General features: G+C 41.4%; 1 protein-coding gene across 1 annotated transcript in view; it reads right to left on the reverse strand.

The window, feature by feature from the left end:
• The window catches only part of TTC33 (tetratricopeptide repeat domain 33), a 124,592-nt gene that overhangs the window by 16,132 nt on the left and 84,750 nt on the right, over nt 1-23,710 (reverse strand). The window contains exon 4 of the mRNA XM_074952502.1: nt 13,562-13,693. Coding sequence (XP_074808603.1) covers nt 13,562-13,693 — 132 coding nt within the window. The remainder of the gene's footprint in view (nt 1-13,561; nt 13,694-23,710) is intronic.

Here is a 23,710-nt window from a genome sequence, read left to right on the forward strand (position 1 = left end):
TTGATAATCCTTATTACCTATGATATATTTTCCCATTTTCACTGTGAACACTGCCAGAGAAAGCACAGATGTCCAAAGTCTATGTTTTTCTTGGTTGCAGTTTTTGGCTACCTCAAATCAGAGATCATGTAGCTGTCTCAGACCCTATGGTTCCTCTCTACCACTTTTGCCCCCCAAGTTGGCTTGGGAACAGCTACTTGGGATAGTATTATTGCCTCCCATGGAAAACCAATGGATTGGCAAAAGCTACAAACTAAGTCCATATTGTAGATGCAGAGAAAGTGTTGTCTTCTCTTTGACGAGACTATCAGAGGCATTGAAGTGACCACCTAACCATGCAAAGTCTGAGGTATGGACTGCCTACCCTCCTGCCCCATCAATACTGGAAACATGGCTAGTTAGCCCAAGTGCAGTGCTACCATTAGCCTCCTGATAGTTTAGCTCTAGCCCCAGCTTCACCTCAGCTCCACTTCCCCCAGAATCTGGCCAAACACTCCCTTAATACTGTGTGCTAGAATGTGACTGCTAAAATGTGACTGTTACTGGCTTTGTGGTTGGGGAAATATGCCTTAACAAGAAAAATTTTCTTTCACACCAAAACCTGATGAATATACCAATATTTACAGAACATACAAAAATAAAAAACTACAAGCTGAATAATGTAAAGAAAAGCTCAATGCCAATTTTTTCGCTGAAACAAATATAAAATGTTTGCTGTGTTGTTGTAGTTGTGTTGGTCCCAGAATACGAGAGAGACAAGTGAGTTAATATATTTTATTGGACCAACTTCTGCTGATTTAATAAAAAATATTACCTCACTTGCCTTGTCTCACAAATATAAAACAAACAGTAACTTTTAAAAGTTTAATTGCATCTTTATTTTGCATTTGTGTACTTAATAGAAAAGCAAGTGTCCACTTATGATTTTAATATTAATGGCAGAGTTATACTATTCCAACACTGTGCTCAAAACAGTATTTTACTGACTGCAAAATAATCTGCATACTGTGTCCTTCTTAGAAAAAAAGAATATTATAACACTGTGATAAAACGTAATGCCTTAATCCTACACAGAACTATAAAAATCAGTTTTGAGTTATGATTTGTTTCCCTTAGGATGGCAGCAACATGGTCTGAAACCCCACAGATTTGACTGCTTTACGCTTGAACCACTAACTCAGAAGTTAATGTCACACGCTATGTTGGCATTCCCATTGATGATCATATCTTTGTATTTCTAATTAGCTAAATTTGGCAAATGACACAGGAATCCATCTAAAGTCCAGAAACGGTTTATGTCAGAATTTATAATAGAAACTTCCAACGTAATACAAGAGTTGGCTAGATCTATGAGCAATATATATGGATAATAATACTGGGTATATCTGGCACATATGCATTCTAGCAGAAATACAATACTTTGCTCTTTGTTGATCTGCAAACCCCATATTTACAAAAGAGACATGATACTTGTTAATTTGCAAACTTCTATAACAGTGTCACTTAGCAAAATTCTGCTTTATACTACTTTCTTATTTTTATTTGTTTTACAAAAAACAGAACCCGTTTTATTTTTCTCATGAAAAGCTATTGTACTGATGAAGATCCTAAAGTGTAGGGAAAATGACTGTTCAATTTGTCTTTGGCAGTACAGTGAAACCAACCTTTAATGACCCACTTATAATGACTAAAGTGCAGTGAAAGATCTGAATGTCCCCTGTTGGGCTGTTTGCCTTTGGGGTGGGGAGGGGTGAAGCGATCATCCCAGAGAATTGGAGGGGGAGGGGAGTTGGGTTGTGTTGCACATTCACCCTAAAACTGCAGGCCCTCCTTTTAAATGGCCAACCCAATGGGCTTTGCTTGGTATGGGGAAGGAGGGAGCTGCTGTTTGAAACCATTACCACATGTTATGAAGGTTGAAGAAGCCAAAACCCTTTGCCTTACCATGGCTGCCTGCAAGCCGAATTCTGTTGCCCAGCCGAGCATGTGTGATGTCCCACACCAAACCAGCAGGCACTGAATATAAGAGGCAAAATGCGACCTTGTACCAAAAGCACATGTGCTATCTAATGTGAATCGCTTGATTCAGTGTGAAATAGTCTTCCCTTTGTTCTCTAAAATGTATCTTTTTAAAAAATACTCTCCCTTTTTTTCCTCCCGCAGCTGCAAATGTTTCTACACTCCCCCTATCATCTCCATCCCAGAGGCCAGCACGATTACAAGGCGAAAAAAACGCACTTGCGATGACATGTTCTCAGAGCTCATGCAGTCCTCCTGCGCTGAAAGAGCTCAGCAAAATCCGTGGAGGTAAAAAATGGCAGAGTCCAGGAAAGCGTTAAATGAATGCGGTGAGAGGAGGGAGGAGCGCGACGAGAGGAGGCACGATGCAATGCTGAGGCTAACTGGGGAGCAAACTGACATGCTCAGGTGTCTGGTGGAGCTGCAGGAAAGGCAGCAGGAGCACAGACCGCCACTGCAGCCCCTGTATAACCGCCTGCCTTCCTCCCCAAGTTCCATATCCTACTCATCGAGACGCCCAAGAACGCCAGTGGGGGAGGCTACGGGCACCCAGCCTCTCCACCCCAGAGGATTGCCAAAGCAACAGAAGGCTGGCATTCAATAAGTTTTGAACTGTAGTGTGGCCTTGTCCTTCCCTCTTCCCCTCATCCACCACCCTACCTGGTGCTTCCCTCCTCACCCACCCGTCCCGGGCTACCTTGTGACTTTTCCCCCTATTTATGTGATGAATTAATAAAGAATGCATGACTTGGAAACAATAATGACTTTATTGCCTCTGAAAGTGGAGATCAAAGGGGGGAGGTCGGTTGGCTTACAGGGAAGTACAGTCAACCAAGGGGGCGGGTTTTCATCAAGGAGAAACAAACAGAACTGTCATACCGTAGCCTGGTCAGTCATGAAACTGGTTTTCAAAGCTTCTGTCATAAATATAAAGGGAAGGGTAACCACCTTTCTGTATACAGTGCTATAAAATCCCTCCAGAGGCAAAATCCTTTCACCTGTAAAGGGTTAAAAAGCTAAGGTAACCTCGCTGGCACCTGACCCAAAATGACCAATGAGGGGGACAAGATTCTTTCAAATCTGGAGGAGGGGGAAAAAGGCTTTTGTTTGTCTGTCTGTGTGATACCTTTGCCAGGAACAGATCAAGGAAGCAAGCCTTCCAACTCCTGTAAAGTTAGTAAGTAATCTAGCTAGAAAATGCATTAGATTTCCTTTTGTTTTTTGGCTTGTAAAATTCACTGTGCTGGAGAGAATGTGTATTCCTGTTTTGTGTCTTTTTGTAATTTAAGATTTTGCCTAGAGGGATTCTCTATGTTTTGAATCTGATTACCCTGTAAAGTATTTACCATCCTGATTTTACAGAAGTGATTCTTTTACCTTTTCTTTAAATAACATTCTTCTTTTAAAAACCTGATTGATTTTTTATTGTTCTTAAGATCCAAGGGTTTGGGTCTGTGTTCATCCGTACCAATTGGTGACGATATTATTATCAAGCCTTCCCCAGGAAAGGGGGTGTAGGGCTTGGGGGGATATTCTGGGGGAAGATGTCTCCAAGTGGTCTCTTTCCCTGTTCTGTGTTTAAAATCGCTTGGTGGTGGCAGCATACTGTTCAAGGACAAGGCAAAGTTTGTACCTTGGGGAAGTTTTTAACCTAATCTGGTAAGAATATGTTTAGGGGGTCTTTCATGCAGTTCCCCACATCTGTACCCTAAAGTTCAAAGTGGGGAAGGAACCTTGACAGCTTCTCTGATGCGCAGGGTACCCAGCTGTGCTCTTCTAATCACCCTGGTGTCTGGTTGTGTGTAATTGGCCGCCAAGTGATTTGCCTCAACCTCCCACCCCACCATATACGTCTCCCCTTTACTCTCACAGAGATTGTGGAGCACACAGCAAGCAGCAATTACAATGGGAATACTGGTTTCGCTGAGGTCTAACCTAATCAGTAAACTGCGCCAGCGAGCTTTTAAATATCCAAATGCACATTCTATCACCATTCTGCACTTGCTCAGCCTGTAGTTGAACAGCTCCTTACTACTGTCCAGGGTGCCTGTGTATGACTTCATGAGCCATGGCATTAAGGGGTAGGCTGGGTCCCTAAGGATAACTATAGGCATTTCAACATCCCTAATGGTAATTTTCTGGTCTGGGAAGTAAGTTCCTTCCTGCAGCTGTTCAAACAGACGAGAGTTCCTGAAGATGTGAGTGTCATGCACCTTTCCCGGCCATCTCAAGTTGATGTCAGTGAAAAGTCCCTTGTGATCCACCAGTGCTTGCAGCACCATTGAAAAGTACCCCTTGCGGTTTACGTACTGGCTGCCAAGGTGGTCCAGTCCCAAGACAGGGATATGTGTTCCGTCTATCGCCCCACCACAGTTAGGGAACCCCACTGCAGCAAAGCCATCCACTATGACCTGCACATTTCCTAGAGTCACTACCCTTAATAGCAGCAGCTCAGTGATTGCATTGGCTACTTGAATCACAGCAGCCCCCACAGTAGATTTGCCCACTCCAAATTGATTCCCGACTGACCAGTAGCTGTCTGGTGTTGCAACCTTCCACAGGGCTATTGCCACTCACTTGTGAACTGTGAGGGCTGCTCTCATCTTGGTATTCTTGCGCTTCAGGGCAGGGGAAAGCAAGTCACAAAATTCCATGAAAGTGCCCTTATGTATGCGAAAGTTTCGCAGCCACTGGGAATCATCCCAGACCTGCAACACTATGCGGTCCCACCAGTATGTGCATGTTTCCCGGGCCCAGAATCGGCATTCCACGGCAGGAACCTGCCCCATTACCACCATGATGTCCAAATTCCCAGGGCCCATGATTTGAGAGAAGTCTGTGTCCATGTCCTCATCACTATTGTTATCGCGCTGTCATAGAATCATAGAATCATAGAATATCAGGGTTGGAAGGGACCCCAGAAGGTCATCTAGTCCAACCCCCTGCTCGAAGCAGGACCAATTCCCAGTTAAATCATCCCAGCCAGGGCTTTGTCAAGCCTGACCTTAAAAACCTCTAAGGAAGGAGATTCTACCACCTCCCTAGGTAACGCATTCCAGTGTTTCACCACCCTCTTAGTGAAAAAGTTTTTCCTAATATCCAATCTAAACCTCCCCCATTGCAACTTGAGACCATTACTCCTCGTTCTGTCATCTGCTACCATTGAGAACAGTCTAGAGCCATCCTCTTTGGAACCCCCTTTCAGGTAGTTGAAAGCAGCTATCAAATCCCCCCTCATTCTTCTCTTCTGCAGACTAAACAATCCCAGCTCCCTCAGCCTCTCCTCATAAGTCATGTGCTCTAGACCCCTAATCATTTTTGTTGCCCTTCGCTGGACTCTCTCCAATTTATCCACATCCTTCTTGTAGTGTGGGGCCCAAAACTGGACACAGTACTCCAGATGAGGCCTCACCAGTGTCGAATAGAGGGGAACGATCACGTCCCTCGATCTGCTCGCTATGCCCCTACTTATACATCCCAAAATGCCATTGGCCTTCTTGGCAACAAGGGCACACTGCTGACTCATATCCAGCTTCTCGTCTACTGTCACCCCTAGGTCCTTTTCCGCAGAACTGCTGCCTAGCCATTCGGTCCCTAGTCTGTAGCGGTGCATTGGATTCTTCCATCCTAAGTGTAGGACCCTGCACTTATCCTTATTGAACCTCATCAGATTTCTTTTGGCCCAATCCTCCAATTTGTCTAGGTCCTTCTGTATCCTATCCCTCCCCTCCAGCGTATCTACCACTCCTCCCAGTTTAGTATCATCCGCAAATTTGCTGAGAGTGCAATCCACACCATCCTCCAGATCATTTATGAAGATATTGAACAAAACCGGCCCCAGGACCGACCCCTGGGGCACTCCAGTTGACACCGGCTGCCAACTAGACATGGAGCCATTGATCACTACCCGTTGAGCCCGACAATCTAGCCAGCTTTCTACCCACCTTATAGTGCATTCATCCAGCCCATACTTCCTTAACTTGCTGACAAGAATACTGTGGGAGACCGTGTCAAAAGCTTTGCTAAAGTCAAGAAACAATACATCCACTGCTTTCCCTTCGTCCACAGAACCAGTAATCTCATCATAAAAGGCGATTAGATTAGTCAGGCATGACCTTCCCTTGATGAATCCATGCTGACTGTTCCTGATCACTTTCCTCTCATGTAAGTGCTTCAGGATTGATTCTTTGAGGACCTGCTCCATGATTTTTCCAGGGACTGAGGTGAGACTGACTGGCCTGTAGTTCCCAGGATCCTCCTTCTTCCCTTTTTTAAAGATTGGCACTACATTAGCCTTTTTCCAGTCATCCGGGACTTCCCCCGTTCGCCACGAGTTTTCAGAGATAATGGCCAAGGGCTCTGCAATCACAGCCGCCAATTCCTTCAGCACTCTCGGATGCAACTCATCCGGCCCCATGGACTTGTGCACGTCCAGCTTTTCTAAATAGTCCCATACCACCTCTATCTCCACAGAGGGCTGGCCATCTCTTCCCCATTTTCTGATGCTCAGCGCAGCAGTCTGGGAGCTGACCTTGTTAGTGAAAACAGAGGCAAAAAAAGCATTGAGTACATTAGCTTTTTCCACATCCTCTGTCACTAGGTTGCCTCCCTCATTCAGTAAGGGGCCCACACTTTCCTTGGCTTTCTTCTTGTTGCTAACATACCTGAAGAAACCCTTCTTGTTACTCTTGAGATCTCTTGCTAGCTGCAGCTCCAGGTGCGATTTGGCCCTCCTGATTTCATTCCTACATGCCCGAGCAATATTTTTATACTCTTCCCTGGTCATATGTCCAACCTTCCACTTCTTGTAAGCTTCTTTTTTATGTTTAAGATCCGCTAGGATTTCACCATTAAGCCAAGCTGGTCGCCTGCCATGTTTACTATTCTTTCGACTCATCGGGATGGTTTGTCCCTGTAACCTCAACAGGGATTCCTTGAAATACAGCCAGCTCTCCTGGACTCCCTTCCCCTTCATGTTAGTCCCCCAGGGGATCCTGGCCATCTGTTCCCTGAGGGAGTTGAAGTCGTCGCCACCTCGCCTGCTTTTACAGGTTCTGCACACACTGCAGGATAATGCGCAAGGTGTTTACAATGCTCACAGCAGCAGCGGTGAGCTGAGCGGGCTCCATGCTTGCTGTGGTATGGCGTCTGCAGGAGAGAAGGAGAGCAGAGTTGCAGCGGAAGCGGTGGATGACGACGGATGCCACCGAGAATAGATATTTATACAGAACGACGAGAGGACCTGCGAGGTGGAGTCATGGCACCAGGACACCACAGTTGCAGTGGAAACAGTGGATGATGACAAAATGGAGAAATTTGCTATTGAGACTGAGCTCATTTACAAGAGCAGGAGAGCAGAGTTGCAGTGGAAGCGGTGGATGATGACGGTTAGCAGTCGTACTGCACCATCTGCTGACAGCAGCACCAGGACACAACAGCAGCGGTGATGGTCAGCTGAGCTGAGCAGGCTCCATGCTTGCTGTGGTATGGCGTCTGCACAGAAAAAAGGCGTGAAACGATTGTCTGCCGTTGCTTTCATGGAGGAAGGGGCGACTGACTACATGTACCAAAACCACCCGCAACAATGTTTTTGCCCCATCAGGCATTGGGAGCTTAACCCAGAATTCCAATGGGCGGCGGAGACTGCGGTAACTGTGGGATAGCTACCCACAGTGCACTGCTCCATAAGTTGATGCTAGCCTCAGTAGTGAGGACGCACTCTGCCGACTTAATGCGCTTAGTGAGGACATATGCAATCAACTGTATAAAATCAATTTCTAAAAATCGACTTTTATAAAATCGACCTCATTTCATAGTGTAGACATACTCTGAGAGTACTAGGACATGACAGGAGTGGAGGAAGTTTAGAAAGGCTTGGGAAGTGGGGATGTGAATAGCATGCCCACCAGGATTGTGGAGTGGTTGTACCACCACTAGAGGAAGTCAGTGCATGGGAGGGAAGGACCAGCAGCTTGGTGAGAGAGTCTACCTGTGGATCATAGACTGTTCAGAGCCCATGTTGGAGGCCGTGCATATGGAGACGGGCATGTGGTGTAACAGCAGTGCAAGACGCCATATGTCCTAGAAGGGAGAGGCACTGGCAGGCACATGTGCGTGGATGATGTTGGAGTGTGACAAGGAGGGCAACAAGGGTGGTGCAGCAGTCCCTGGGAACAAAGGCTCTGGCTGCCATGGAGTCCAAACGTGCTCCTATAAAGTTGGATCATATTAAAGAAGTTCTGTATTAAAATCACAAATGAGTTTGATTCCCCATAGTTTAAATTCCAGGGTATTACTAATTAAGAGGTCTCTTGGTTTTTGGTACTGTTTCTCTCCCTCTACGTGTGAAACTTGCAAGCTGCTAATTGTGTTAGTACATTCTAAGACAGAGTCTGTTCTCAAAGCAATTCTTTGTAACAACAACTGCTCACACAGAGAGAGATTCAAAGCAATACTCTGTAACAACAGAAACAGCACCCAGAGATTCCCTGCCCTTTTGTTGTAGTCATCTTGCTTTGTTAACAACTGTGATTAAAATAGAGATAGAGGATGTATGTGGATGGATGCTTGGTGTGGATAATAACTGAATGATCAGGGAGGTGCCAGCCTAAGAATCCAGTGTCCATCGGCTGAAGAAGGTGTCAAGTGGAAATAACCAGAGGACCCCCGGAGGGCAGTCTGGAATCCACCCAACAGTCTCAAGAATGGGAGAACCAAAGAACAAGATAACATCTGGCAGCACGGAGCCGTCAGGAATGTGCCATCTGCTGATTGATTCAGCAACAGCATGATGAAGCAATTTCCATAGACTGGCATAGGAAGAAATTCCTATAAAAATGGACTCTAGGAAGTGAGAACTTTGGGGTCTGATTCTGCAAACCAACTTCCAGGAGCATTAGATGAGCAGCTGACATGTCCTCCTCATGTCCAGGCCACCTGGCCAGTGGCTTGGCATGAGAAAGTCTAAGGCTGGTAACTATGATAACAACCTTGCAGAACCTGTGTGTGTGTGTGTGTGTATGAATGAATGTGTGAATAAATATGAAATTGAATAGAATGCTATAGCTACAACTAACTGCTCACTATGATTCTTTCTGTATTCACAATAAATGTGGCATTTTGCCTTTTCCCCTTTAATAAGATCCTGCTGATTTTTATTTTAGTGGTATAACAATAAAGGTAAGCATGTGCGTAGGAACGAGGACGGATTTTTCTTCATTGATGCATACTCCTAGTCTCTGAAGGCTGGTGTGCAGGGAGTGCATGGGTAGTCAGGAGGCGGGAGTGGGAGGATGCCACCAGAAGCCAGTCATCTAAGTAAGGAAATAGGGCGTCCCAGTCGGCACATATAGGCTGCTACAACTGCAAAGACCTTGGTAAATATAAGGGGAGGGGGGGCAGTGGTGATTCCAAAGGGGAGAACACAAAATTGATAATGGGCATTCCCCACGACAAAGGAATTTGCGATAAGCAGGGTATATGTCTATATGAAAGTATGCGTCTTTCATATTCACAGCTGCGAACCAGGCTCTATGGGGGAGGGAGGGAATAGTAAGGATGGTGACCATCTGGAAACTAAAGTTGGGAATGAATTTCTTCAAGGCACGGATGTGGCATATACCATCCCCTTTTTTCAGACTGAGGAAATAGGGGGAATAGAAGAAACGGTGGCAATGTGGCACAGGTTCTATGGAGCCCTTACAGAGGAGGGTGGTGGCTTCATTCTGGAGAACATGGAGTTGGGAGAGGTCTGGGGGGCGTCCCCCGGCAGGTGGCACTGAGGGAAGGAAAGGAATTTCATCAGGTATCCCTAATGGATGATGTCCAGCACCCAGTGATTGGAGGTGATGGAACTCCAAGTGTGGGCAAAGAGTGCCTGACGATCCCTGAATACAACGGGGTGTGTGTCCAGAAGGGTTATGGACAGTTCACGGGTCTTGATACAAGAGTCAAAACGATTGTTTGGGTCATCGGTGGGAAGTTGAAGTGGCAGAGGCAGCTGAGGGAGAGTGCCAGGGCTGTTGAGAGTGAGGTTGATGCTGAGGAGTTTCAAAGGTCATCGGGGGTATGGCTGATAGGCGGTGCGAGGACAGAAGGGTGGAGATGTTGTCAGCAGGTGGGAGCTGGAGTATATATACCCAGGGAGCAAAGGGTGGCACGGGACTCCTTAAGGGAGTGAAAAGATTTGTCCATTTTGTCGCTAAACAATTTATTGTTGTCAAAGGGAAGGTCTTTCAGCATCACCTGAACCTCCTTTGGAAGACCACTAGACTGGAGCCACGAGTCGTGACGGAGGACAACCCTGGACACTAAGGAGTGAGAGGCAGTGTCTACAGCATCCACTGCTGCCTGGAGTGCAACTTGGGCCACCAATTTGTCTTCATCTAGCATGCGTTGGAAGTCCTGCTGTCGGTCAGGAGGGAGAGAGTCCTGGAAGTCCACCAGATGGGAATAGAACAGAAAATCATATTTGTCCAAAATGGCTTGGTAACTGGCAATACAAAATTGCAACCCCACCGATGAATAAACTTTTCTACTTAGCAAGTCTAGTTTCTTGGCACTGTGATCTGGTGGTGTTGATTTGAAGTGCTGCTGACGGCCACGTGCACTGGCAGCATTGATTACCAGGGAATTTGGCAGAGGGTGGGTGATCAGAAAACCAGTGTCCTTGGGGGGGATAAAATAGCAGTGTTCCACTTACTTTGGTGTAGGGGCACAAGAGGCTGGTGTGTGCCATAGAATTTCACTGGTGATTCAGTGCGCCACACTTTAGATATGCATGAGTTTGTATGTAAAACATCCTCATCTTGTGATATCAAGACAATAGAAATTAGACACTGTACATATATAGTATACAGCTTTCAAATGTTATCAAATTTTTTCAAATACAGTAAAGGCACTAGTCCTCACTGACGCTTCTATTTATAAAAAAAATTTAAAAACTTTGAGTGATCCAGCCACAAAACAAACAAAAAAAGAAAACAGTTCATATTAATTTCTCATAAATGGCCAAAGAAATGTCAGCCTAAACATTACACCTTTAATCATTCTCTTTTTAACACGACTCTGAATTCCCTGTAAATGTAATATTCTTGGATCATCACACAGCTGCTCAACTCCATGTATTACAAAAGATCAAATAAAATAAAGCAAATATCTTTTTATTTCAGAATCCATTATTAATCATTTTACTGATGGCCTTTTGCCTTCATTACATGTGTTTTCATCAACAGCTCTGCTTGGTTGTGCTTTCAAATTAACACAGCAGGAAAACTGTGTACACAGATATGAATGTCACATACATTTAATCATCACAAACACTGGGGTCTCACCCATATTGCTCTTTATTATAAGATAGCTGGTTTGAATGATATTTAGATAGATATTATTAATTATAGCCACCCTTTTATTTGTAGTTCCAGTTCATTAGTCTATGCGTTGATGTGAGCTTTTCCTGGGAAACTGTTTTTTTATCTTTATAATTCTGTGAGACAATGATCAGAACTCCTGCACTTTGCTACACTAGCCTTAACCATCCACTTGTTTACTTCTGTCATAAACATCTCCATGCTTTCTTATATACTGACTGCTGTGCATGGCATGACTTCCCTGAACTAGTCCAGAAGACCATCACCGACTCCTCCCTCACAAGATCTACTTCTTCTGAAACACTAACAAGGAAAGGTAAGTTGAGGAGCAGTTGGGTATAACTGTTGTGTACCTATTCATTTATCAGTTAAAAAAAAATAATACGCACACATATATGTACAGTATGTACAAGGACAATGTAATTGCCCAGTAAAAGTGTATTTTTTAAAAATAGGGTATTTTAGTGTACACTTTTGCAAAAAGAGGATCTGCTAAAGGGTCCAACCTATATTTATTCATTTATTTTGTTAAAGAATTTTAAACAATTTAAAAAAAATTTCAACAACATTAACTTGCAGCTCAATGCGATTCCAGATCTCTGTATATTTTATTTTACACAACGTATGAACCAGCAGGGCTGGAACCAGAGACTATGGCGGTTTTGGGTGACTGATGCCACCACATCAGTACAGGAGGCTTAGATTGGGCTCCTACAGGAGGACCCTGTAGGTCTGGGCTTGGTAGAAAGTACCACGCAGCAGGACCAGAGTGGCAGCGCTTCACAGCCCATTAATTGGCTGGTGCCAATACTTAAACCATGAAGCATGGAAGGGAGCTGTCTGAGGAACACCACAGACTACCTGCCTGTTTCTGCTTGCAACAGACCCTAGACCAGGGGTCGGCAACCTTTCAGAAGTGGTGTGCCAAGTCTTCATTTATTCACTCTAATTGAAGGTTTCGCGTGCCGGTAATACATTTTAACGTTTTTAGAAGGTCTCTTTCTGTAAGTCTAAAATATATAACAAAACTATTGTTGTATGTAAAGTAAATAAGGTTTTAAAAATGTTTTAAAAGCTTCATTTAAAATTAAATTAAAATGCAGAGCCCCCCAGACCGGTGGCCAGGACCTGGGCAGTGTGAGTGCCACTGACAATCAGCTCGCATGCCGCCTCTGGCACAAGTGCCATAGTTTGCCTACCCCTGCCCTAGACTCTAGCTTCCGATCCTGGTTTGTCCTTGACTTCGCTATTTAATTGTTGTCTGTAACCTGGTGCCCAACCCAGATCTCCTGGTAACCTGACCCTGCCTGCCTCCTGACACCTGACTCTCAGTTTGCCCTCTGACCTTCCTTGGACTTTGGCCTACCAGTGACCTCACCTTACCTGCCTCCTAATGCCAGATTTTCCATCTTCCCACTGGCCTGTCTTGAACTCTGACCTCCTTGTACCCGATTTGGCTGGACTCCCAACTCCTGCTCCAACCACTAGGTCTGACCACCAATGTCCGAGTCATGACACTTAAGCATCCATCACACTTATCTCTGGGCACATGTACCTATATTTCTTAAACACAATGTAAAATTAACTTATCAGTGCCAAACTAGATATAATAGAGGGCTATAATATTTGATCCCCAAAATTAAGTATTCTAATGGAGTAGACAACTCAACCTTGCTTTCACATAGATTTGCTAAATTCATAAACTTCTCCTTGAAGAAAAGAGTAAGGTCTTGTTTAGATGAGTGTTTAGGACACTGATGTAGCTGCAACAGTACAAACCCCTATTACAGACAAGCTGCTCCAATGCAGACCGTGACTTGAACAGGTACATGGATTTCAAACCATGGTAAACTGCACTGAATCTAGCCAGGCAATAGGCACCTGCACTTGTATAGTTAGATATGTGCAACAACACTATTGGTTAAATCCCTCATGTGAATAAGGTGAATGGCTTTGATCTGGCCGGGTCTTTCACAAACCCAACAATAACGTTATACGGGAAATGTTTGTTAAGATTACTGGAAATAAAAGGAACAATAATCTTTTGCCTTGTTTACATTCGAGTTTTATAAGGAAATTAAATTACTTTGGCATTCTGGTACTTTTACTCTATCACACGTGGTTCTGAATTCATGATCTGCATGTTCCACTCTTTGATAAGGCTGTTTTCTTACCAGTCCTATTTCTCCTAATCCAAGCTGGGCACGTCCCAAAGTCTGCCATGCCTCCCAAGAATGTGGATTTCTCTGGATGGCCATTTCTGCTGCATGCACTGCTGGGAACATCTCATGTAGAGCCATCAAGACCTATGAAAAAGTAGTAGGTGTAGGTTAGTCAGTGATACCCCAAAATCTCAAGCAGTTAACAGAAAATCATAAATAGCTAGCTTGCAACAGCCAGAGCCCCCTGCTACTGATTGTGCATATACATATTGGCTCTGGGGGATTTCCTAGTTGCACTGAGAGGAGCACAAACTGCCTTCTCTCTTTGCCAACTTGTAGCAGGAGGGAACACATCAGTAGCAGCACCTATGCTCCTCTAAGCACAGAGGCCTCTATTCTGGTTAGCTCCTATGCATATCTATGAAATGGGCCACAAACTTGCCCAATATACAGATCAGCGGTAGATATGACAACCAGCAACAACAGAGCACTGTGTGTTTCACCTACACAATACTAACTTTCATCACAATACTCAGAATCTGACATGCTAGAAATGGGTTACTTTTCTTAGCTTTCATTCTTGTTCTATCATCTTTAAACAATTTCAGCTTCCTTACTTTCCCTACAAAAGGGATTGTTTTTTAGTTGTCTTGTAAAAACTAGACAGAATTGAATTATTGGATAGCCATTACTACTACTACTAATACTTAGTTCTTACAGAGCACTTTTCATTCATGGATTTCAAAGAGCTTTACAACAGCAAGTTAAATATTCCCATTTCACAGATGGGGAAACGGAGGCACAGACAGGTCAAGGGACTTGCTCAATAGCACAGTAATTTTTGAAATGCTAATCAGTGGCAGCACTAGGAGCAGAATGGAAGTCTCCAGCCCTATCTACTACTAAGCCATGGTGGTTCCATTAATTGTGTTTAAGCTAGTAACATAGTTACTTTAATACATTAGAAGGCGAAAACATTAAAGGTCAAACTCTGACACGAACTCAAAGTATTTTTCAAAAAAGTATTTTTTATCAGAAGGCTAAAATATATCAAATACAAATATAGCAAACATGAGTAACCTACGTCTGGAAATGAACCTTACAGATCACATAACAACATATATAATTTCCATTGTAATTAACAATGATAGTTATATTTGAAAGCTCTGGGCTTTGCTACTGCAAAGCACTATGCCTAGGAATGAAAATTCACCAATCGAAAAAAGCTGCATATGGTTTAAAATGCAGAGACCCTCCTATTCAGCAGCACAATCCACTTATTTTCAAGCCCTCTGTGGAATTGGCACCTGCTACCAAGACAACCTCACTTCAGATCACTATCTCGGACACTCTCTACTATGATAATTGACACCAGTCTAATGACAATTACATTCCACTGAAATGACGGAAATGTCACAACTGATAATCATGTACAGGAAACTGTTTTCTCAGCGGTTGGCTCACAACTATGAAAATTACTACCAGAGTAGATTAGAATGACAGACTGTGTCTTCATATCAAAATGTAAAACCCAGTTCTTGCACCTAGATGTCCCACAATAAATTAAACCAGTACCACCACATATTGACTTGACTGTGGATTGAAGGGAAAAAAGATGCAAAGATATTTTGAATGTTTAGTTTTATAACTTGTAAAGTGTTCTGATAGCACTATGATGAGCACAGTACAAGCACTAGACAGATAAGAAAGCTAATAATTCTGTACAAGAGAAACAAAACAAACAGCATTCCAATGAACACTTTAAATCAAAGTTGTTGGTGTTTTTTAGTGTAACTACCCTATGGTACAATTCAGAAATCTGGGTTCAGTTCAATTCCACTTGATAATCTTAGAACAGAGTTTAATGGGTGGCTGGAATTCTTTTGAGAAATGCATGATTTAATGCCTTTTTTCCATTTCTTTTTCATATCAGTTGTCAGCAGACCTGATTTTTGAGGAAAGCCTGAAAAATATTCCACTACTTTTCCAAAGTCTTCAGATTATTTATAATTTTGTGTGCACTAGTCTTCTTCCTCCCGTTTACAACAGATTTGTAAACAGAACCATCCAATAATTATTAGCTGGCCAGTGTTCAGACTTCCAGTTTAAAAAGTGATCTTGTTTTGTTAGCTGCCCAAACTACAGCATTAACAAATTTGTCTTAATATTCATCTCTTGATATGTCTGTTGCTACAGGAGTACAGTACAAATCTGAGGAAACATTGGCCAGGGCACTTTTAGGAGCCTAATATGGCATTCAATGCCTCCTGCCAATATTTTTCCATGTAAAGTAACTCCAAAACATATATCTGAGTGTTTTCTCATGCAGCTGATATTATTGGCAGTTTGGAGATGTCCTTTCCTAAAAGTAAACTCAGCGATATAATACATATGTATTCATTATTTTTTCAAATAATCATTCATCAGAAACATCATTTTTTCTACTTTTTTGTTTACTGAGCTATACATTTTCTAATATGGGGAAAAATCTTCCATTCTAATCTCCCCTGCAATGAGCATGTGCATAAAGTTAAGCATGTGCTTAAGTGCTTTGCTGAATCAGGGCCCTACCCATTAACGCTCTTTAGTGCAGCACCTGACTTGACTGCGCTTCATGTGCTTATAGTTAGGCATCTGCTTAAGTACCTTGCTGAACTGGGGTGTGTATATTTTGTGCAGCAAACCAATGTTCTTTCAAAGTCCTTTAAGAAGTCCTTGAAGAGAGTTTTAATTAAACTTGGAATGTATAATAAATGCTATTAAAATCAACTCTTCAATTTAGAGAGAGGTTTTCAAAAAGACATATCCAATTTCCACATGCAAAACAGGTACAAATTGACACCCACATGTGTATTTTTTGGCACAATTTATATATATATATATATATATATATATATATCATATTTAATTGCTCTGAGTGGGAGCAAAGAATGCATACAAAAGAACAAAATGCTTATTGAACTGCTTAAGTCCCAGATAATTTTTAAACAAGGAGACTCACAATACAGAGGACTCTCCTTCTTCCTGTCTTCAGATAGAATTATCAGCACCAAACTGACTCACTTGAGCATTTTGGCTTGATCTGGATTAATCTACCTGTGACTTTCCTGCTTTAACAAATAACATTTTAATAGTGGCCACTGCAGGGACTAGCAAAGAGGAATTAATGTAAACAGAATGAAATGTTGACCATATTATTACTTAGAAATTGAGGTAGCAGAATCTGATTTTACTAGGTCAGTAAATACACTGTAACAATGAATAAAAACAAAATATGTACAATGAAGCTTTTGTTCTGCTCAGATTAGCATCATACTATCAAGACAAAATCTACCATACTTCTAAATCCATTTTCAAGATTACATGCCCAGAAAAAGCTGTAGCATGTATATACATTTGAATGGTGCACCAAAGGCTCAAAACCTAGTGACTGAGTTTTATTTGAATGTAAGAGGAGCTGTTCAAAACCTACTTTCAAGGGCAGTTCTATCCTGAAAAATGAATTTGTAAAAATACTACTGCAAGGTGCTGTATTTATTGCATTTCACTAATTTTCACATCAAATTATCCCAGTTTGCAAGTGAAAATATTTTACTTCTAATTGCCAGTCCCTCAAACATACCCTAAAATAGATTTCTTTCCATGTCATGGCATCTCCTTTTGGATGACTCATGACCAATTTAAATATAACATGGCTAAAAGTAAATCCATACCCACATTCCCAAACCCTCGTACTTCCTCCTTTCTCTAGTAGTGACATAACCACCACTCAGGCACTATCTTTGAATCTTCCCTCTGTCTTGCCCCACCCAAATCCAGCCCATACTCACATCTTGCCACCTCTCCTTACAAACACCTCTAAGATCGAGGCCTTTTCATCCTGCCCAAGCCTGTCTTGATTACAGCAATCCCCTCTACTTCCATGACACCCAATCAGTCCAGCCAGTCAATTCAAAATGTCACTCCTCCTGAATCCTTCCATGCCCCTCCCTACTGATCTGCTCTTGAGTTGCTCTTGCCTCCTTTGCTCCATCATATCAGCCTTGACAGTTCATTTGTCTGCTTCTCTCACACGCATGTCCCTGCTCTCTTCCAACCCTTACACATGGAATGCCTTACTGAATTGGTCTGTAAGACAATCGTTTTTCTCATTCATATCGCTCTTCAAGACCAACTTCTATTGCAATTCTTACAGGAATTTGCCTATTGGTAATAGCTAGGCACATAGCCGGAGATGGACTGCTGATACTTATTTTAAAAAAAGTCTCTCAAGCTATACATACAGGCCACTGAAGTTGATGAAAGACTTCCACAGACTTCAATGGGCCCTGAACCAGACCCATAGGTGGTCTATCAAAATACTACTTATTATTACTATTACCCTTCCCCTCTTTCCTTTTACACTCACTTTTTGTGTCTTTCCTAAGGGCTTGTCTACACTTGGAAATTTACATGACTGCTATTCAGGAATAATTATTCTGAAATAGTCATTTCAGTATAAACCCACCTGTGGATACTCACTCCAGAATAAGACAGCCTTTTTCCAAGTTAGTTTATTCACTTCCAAAGTGGATTACTTTAGACTAGGGAGTCTCAAACTCAATTTACCTTAGGGCCAGGGCCAGGGCCAGTCTTCAAATCCTCCCAGCGGGCCAATAATGTCACTGAAGATGGTGTTCAGAAAACATTTATATTGTATTTTTTTATTTTGAATTTCTTAGAAATAATAAAACTGTCATAAAACTTCATACAATTCTTCACCTGCCAGAGAGTTTTTAGTGTTTGCCAGACACCTGGCAATGCTTCAGTTCTGTCAGTTTGTTGATGTTTGGCCTCAGTGACTGAGCAGTTGAAATCTTCAGGATTGCAGCAAGGTGGGAGAAGGGATAGCTCAGTGGTTTCAGCATTGGCCTGCTAAACCCAGGGTTATGAGTTCAATCCTTGAGGGGGCCATTTAGGGATCTGGTGCAAAAATTGGGGATTGGTCCTGCTTTGAGCAGGGGGTTGGACTAGATGACCTCCTGAGGTCCCTTCCAACCCTGATATTCTGTGATTCTGTAATCATCAAGTGATTCATCCCTGGTCACCCATTCCCAGCTTCCGGCAAACAGAGGCTAGCGACACCATCCCTGCCCATCCTGGCTAATAGCCATTGATGGACCTATCTTCCGTGAATGTATCTATTTTTTTTTTTTTAACTCTGTTATAGTCTTGGTTGTACGTTAGTGAAAAAATACTTCCTTTTGTTTGTTTTAATTCTGCTGCTTATTAATTTCACATGGGGACCCTTAGTTCTTGTGTTATGAGAAGGAGTAAATAACACTTCCTTATTTACTTTCTCCACATCAGTCATGATTTTATAGACTTCTATCATATCCCCTCTTGGTCATCTCTTTTCAAAGCTGAAAAGTCCCAGTCATATTAATCTCTCCTTATATGGCAGCTGTTCCATACCCCTAATCATTTTTGTTGCCCTTTTCTGAACCTTTTCCAATTCCCATGTATCTTTTTCGAGATGAGGTGACCACATCTGCATGCAGTATTCAAGGTGTGAGCAGTTAGATATAGATGTTGTTTCACATACCTTAAGGGACATCATAATCAAGACCAAGCAAAAATAATGAAAATTATTAACCATGGCTATTTCATTAACATTAACCAAAACAAAACATTAAACAAAACAGCACAAACAATCAAACACAAATGATAAACTGGTTACTTCCATTAATCTCTTCCATATGCCTCTCTGTGGAGACCTATTAACAGAGATTACACCCTTGAGAGTGAACCGCTTCTGGGGGATGCTTTTATCTTAGTAAATTAAGACAAAAGTATATTATTTCACAAAATTATCGTGAATTCAGTTTTAGCAACTTATTAGATAATTAAAACTGTTTATGTATGGGCAAGATAATTTAAGGACCAGTGAAGCCTATCTAGTTATTAATAATAATCTGACCAGTTTATAGCTGAGCAAAATAAGAATCTTAACTAAATCCTATGAAATCAAAGAAGATATTTAAATTAGTTACTTAGAAGAAGCTGTGTTAAAACAGGCTAAATATGAATATTAAGAATCCTAAATCCAATTATATCACACTATTTCTCTATTTAACATTATTTAGCCCAGTCTCCTTTCCAGGAATACATGGCTTAACAACATGGTGATTAACGGGACAAATTGTTAGTCTTTTAAGTTACAGTATTTCAATATTCCAACAAAATCATTACAAGAGTTTTAATTCTAATCCTTTGGTGGTGTTTTAGTTAACTTCCTCTCACCAATCCATGCTGAAGTCTTGGGGAATTTTTCCTGGGTTAGTTTCTTCTTGAGTCTTCTCCATTTTTCTTATTTGTCTGTTGCAGCTTGCTTATGGAGTGCTGTACTGTGTCTGAGCAGGGTAGCCAAGGATGTGTAAAGGCTGCTCACTTCAGAGTTTTATATCCTTCTTCCTATTTTCATGAAATGATAGGAAAACACACCCTTTTCAGGTCTGTTTAGATTTAAAGCTGGTGGCTGTCACCCTTTCAATGGCTTCATGCCTTTGGGGTTGAGTTAGGTGACACTTTCAGCTTCTGAATATGCAGTCTGTTTAATGCATATGCAATATTTCGTTAGTTGCCTTTGCTCTTCTTGTGGTAGGAAAGGTTCAGATAAATTTTAAAGTTAGTTTTAACTCTTTTTATTTAGTCTAGTTTATGAGATAGTCTCTTGATTTTATTAGAGTCTGACAGGAAATGAAATTCTGTTTTCAAAAATTCTGAACACTTCTGTTCTTTATACAAAAGGTTTTAGTTATTAAAAGTTCTTTTTAAATTAAATAACTTACAAACTCTTTAGCTTAAATATAATTAAAAGTTATTGACTTTCTAGATATGATTCTTGTCTTCCAGAGTTGGTTGATGGTTTGCCTGTGCACTGCCAGTAATTAGCTAATTCTCCATGAATATAAATATTCTATACTTAAATGGCTTCTTACACTAGTCAAGCAACATCACTAGATTCCATGTTAGCATATAAAGCATTTACCATTTATAAAGCAATGACATTAGAAGCTTTGTATTTAGCCAGCATATTTGCAAGTATGCACTTTGCAAAAGGTGTTTGTCATATTAACATTTAAAAAATAAACAAAAGTTTAAACCTTCTCCAACTACACATATGTTTTTCTCTTAAATTTTTAAGACGACAAGCAGGTTTGCTTGCAAAAAGGTGGGGGTTGGTAGAGCCCACTTTACTTAGAGGTATTGATCTGATAATATACCGTACATTCCTTTTTACAATTAGGCCTCCAGTTAAAACATTGATGTTTTACGTGGTCTGTCATTCTGAGGTTTGTTTGTCCTTGGGAGATAGAAGCAGAAACCTGAAATTTCTTGGATTACCTTTAACATAATTAGATCAATATATGTATTGTTATACTTCCAAGCATCCTGACTATGTCATTCTTGTAGCTGTATCTTAAGGGTTAGTAAAGGTGCAAACAAGTTTGTAATGACTTAAAATATATTCAATTATAATACTTTTATTAATATCATTTTGCATCAATATTGAGGTCTCTTCCTGTGTAGGGGTGTGCTCCCCACACTCACCCTGAAGGGGTTAACATAGGCCAGATGAGCAAATCAACCTATTAGGCTGAAACGGGGGATATTTCGGTGGAAAAGAGAGCCCTAATTAAGGGAAGCTTGCTTGTGCAGGAACAGGTGGGACCTGGTAGCAGAAAGAGGGCTACAGGGAAAAGGCCTACAGTCACTCACCCCAGAACGAGAGAAAGAGATTTAGACCCAAAAGGAAAGGTTTGTCTAGCAGACACAAAAGAAAGGGGTTTGGCTAGAAGGGTGGAGAATGCAACCATGGGATATAGGCAAGGTAGGAAGTAGTCCAGGGGAGTGGCAAGAAGGTTACTGGTTGCTCAGACCTTTGCTGTTGAAGATAAGGATCTGGACTGGAAACCAGAGTACAGGGTGGACTTGGGTTCCTCTATCACTGAGTGGGTGGCAAAATCTGGGCAGTGAACTTGCAGCCCATCCAAGTCAGTTTGTTCTAGACACTGAGGAATGGCCCAACCAGGGCCATGGAGTTAAGGACTGCCTGGGACAGTGTGGAAGACTGTGATAATATGCTGGAAGGGAAGGACTCTTGTGACTTGGCTGGAGGGCTAAGCCATGAAGATGAGGTGCTGCAGCTCCTGAGGAGTAAGAGGGGGCTGCAGAGTGATAGAATGAAATAATTGGCCAAGGAACCACAAGAAGAGGGAGTCAGGCTGAAAGAGCTAATCCCAGCAGCAGCCAGGAGGAGGCTTCCCTAGCGGTGAGTAGAGGCTCCTGTGACATTTCCCCACAATATTTTCATAGATCTGTATTTCTACAGACAAATGTCCATGATGCTTTACAAAGGGAGTATATGCCATTAAAAACTACCTCTAAAACCCTCAGAGGATTTTTTATGAACTTAGTCTTTAATCTCTAATAAACAGTTAAGTCCAGTTAGTTTTTTGGCAAGGATACACATCTAAGCTTCCAAATATCCCCCAGAACACTTTAATATTACCTTCTTAGGTCTCCAGTAAAGTCACATGAATATCCAAATTTCTCTGTGTTCTACCTCATCCCACAATGAATGCACTCTACATCATACTTCTCTACCGATCCAACAGACCCTATCAACAATGAGAACTTCCTTACTAATCACAAACTTATTTTTAAATCCTCCATGCTACCATCCTGTGCTCAAGGCAAAATCTCTGAAAAATTCCCAAGTATGATTCAAATTGCCTATACTAATTCATATACAGTTTTCTCTAAGGATTTTCTACCATAGATAGAGTTTCTAGCTCTTTTCTGACACGCTTTTCCTGAAAAATTCATTTTACATGCTGGTTCCTACCTCTCTCTCAAATTTCATTTGGAAGGCAGAAGAAATCTGCCTTTCCTACTCAGTCAAGCTTTCTGATTGCAGGTTTGATTCATTTCCCATTTATAATTAAAACATTTCATTAGTACAAGTTCTTAAATCTATTAAAAAACTTAAATAAAATTTTAAAGATTTAAAATTAATGTTCTATAAAATGGAGTAGAAATTCCAGTGTCTGAGGACCCCCTTGTCTAAACAAACATTTCTGTCTTGTCATTTTAAATACCTTAGAGAATTTCATGGTCTCTTTTGAAGATTTCAAGTAGGTGGCTCCTCAGAAGTACAATTCTATTGTGAAATGGACTTTGTACCACTTCATGAATTAAATTAATGAAGATTCATAGAACTAAGGTGCACTGAAGTTTAATGGTTCTAATGTAAAAGAAGTTATAATTATGGCAAATGATAGGAATTACAAAACTATGGTAAAAATTAATTAAAACATGGTAATATTCCTCAGGAGGTTGGCTTTACAATCAAATCTAAGAAGTATTATGACTTCTTACTCACATTACTTTGGAATTACTTAAGCCTTACATTCTTGTGAGTTTGACTGAAGAAAACCTCTGCTTTAAATGAGCTCCCTGTATTGTTATGACTGGATCGCTTTAGTACACATGGGCACATGGCCAGTGAAATTGATCTGATTCCTTGTTCCATGAAGTCAGTTTCAAAATGCTGATGAATAAAATTCTTCGTAATTGTACTCAGTAGTTTTTAGAAGACATGCACAGTAATAGCTAATTACTGTCCCACCAGGCTTTGACCTATCTGCTACTTCTGTCATCTAGTTTTCTACAATTAACCTAAATTCTTTCGGTGCTGAATCTTTACCATTATGTTCCAGTTTTAAAAGCGATCTTTAAAAATGTCTTTGGCATCTATATTTTTCTACTTTAATATGGCTTTTACAGGTCAAAATAAATACTTAGAGATAAAAATTTGTATTTATTCTGTTTACTTCACTAGGTGTAATGTTTAAGGTGTTACTAGACTATTATAACATTTCATTAATACACAGATTTATAAAAAATTGAAAACCACCTATTATGAGAACATTTAGAATGTGGAACACAGAGTCAATATCATATTTACATGAATAATACCCACTAAGACTCCAAAAGGAATATAGTAATTGACATAGTAGATCTCACAGAGTTCATCTAGACCCGTATCCTGGCTCTGACAATGGCCAGTTCCAATGGCTGTCAGAGGAAGAATTCCACAATAGGCAGAAGTGGAAT

Source organism: Natator depressus, chromosome 5, assembly GCF_965152275.1.
Source record: "Natator depressus isolate rNatDep1 chromosome 5, rNatDep2.hap1, whole genome shotgun sequence".
NCBI classification, from domain to species: domain Eukaryota; kingdom Metazoa; phylum Chordata; order Testudines; family Cheloniidae; genus Natator; species Natator depressus.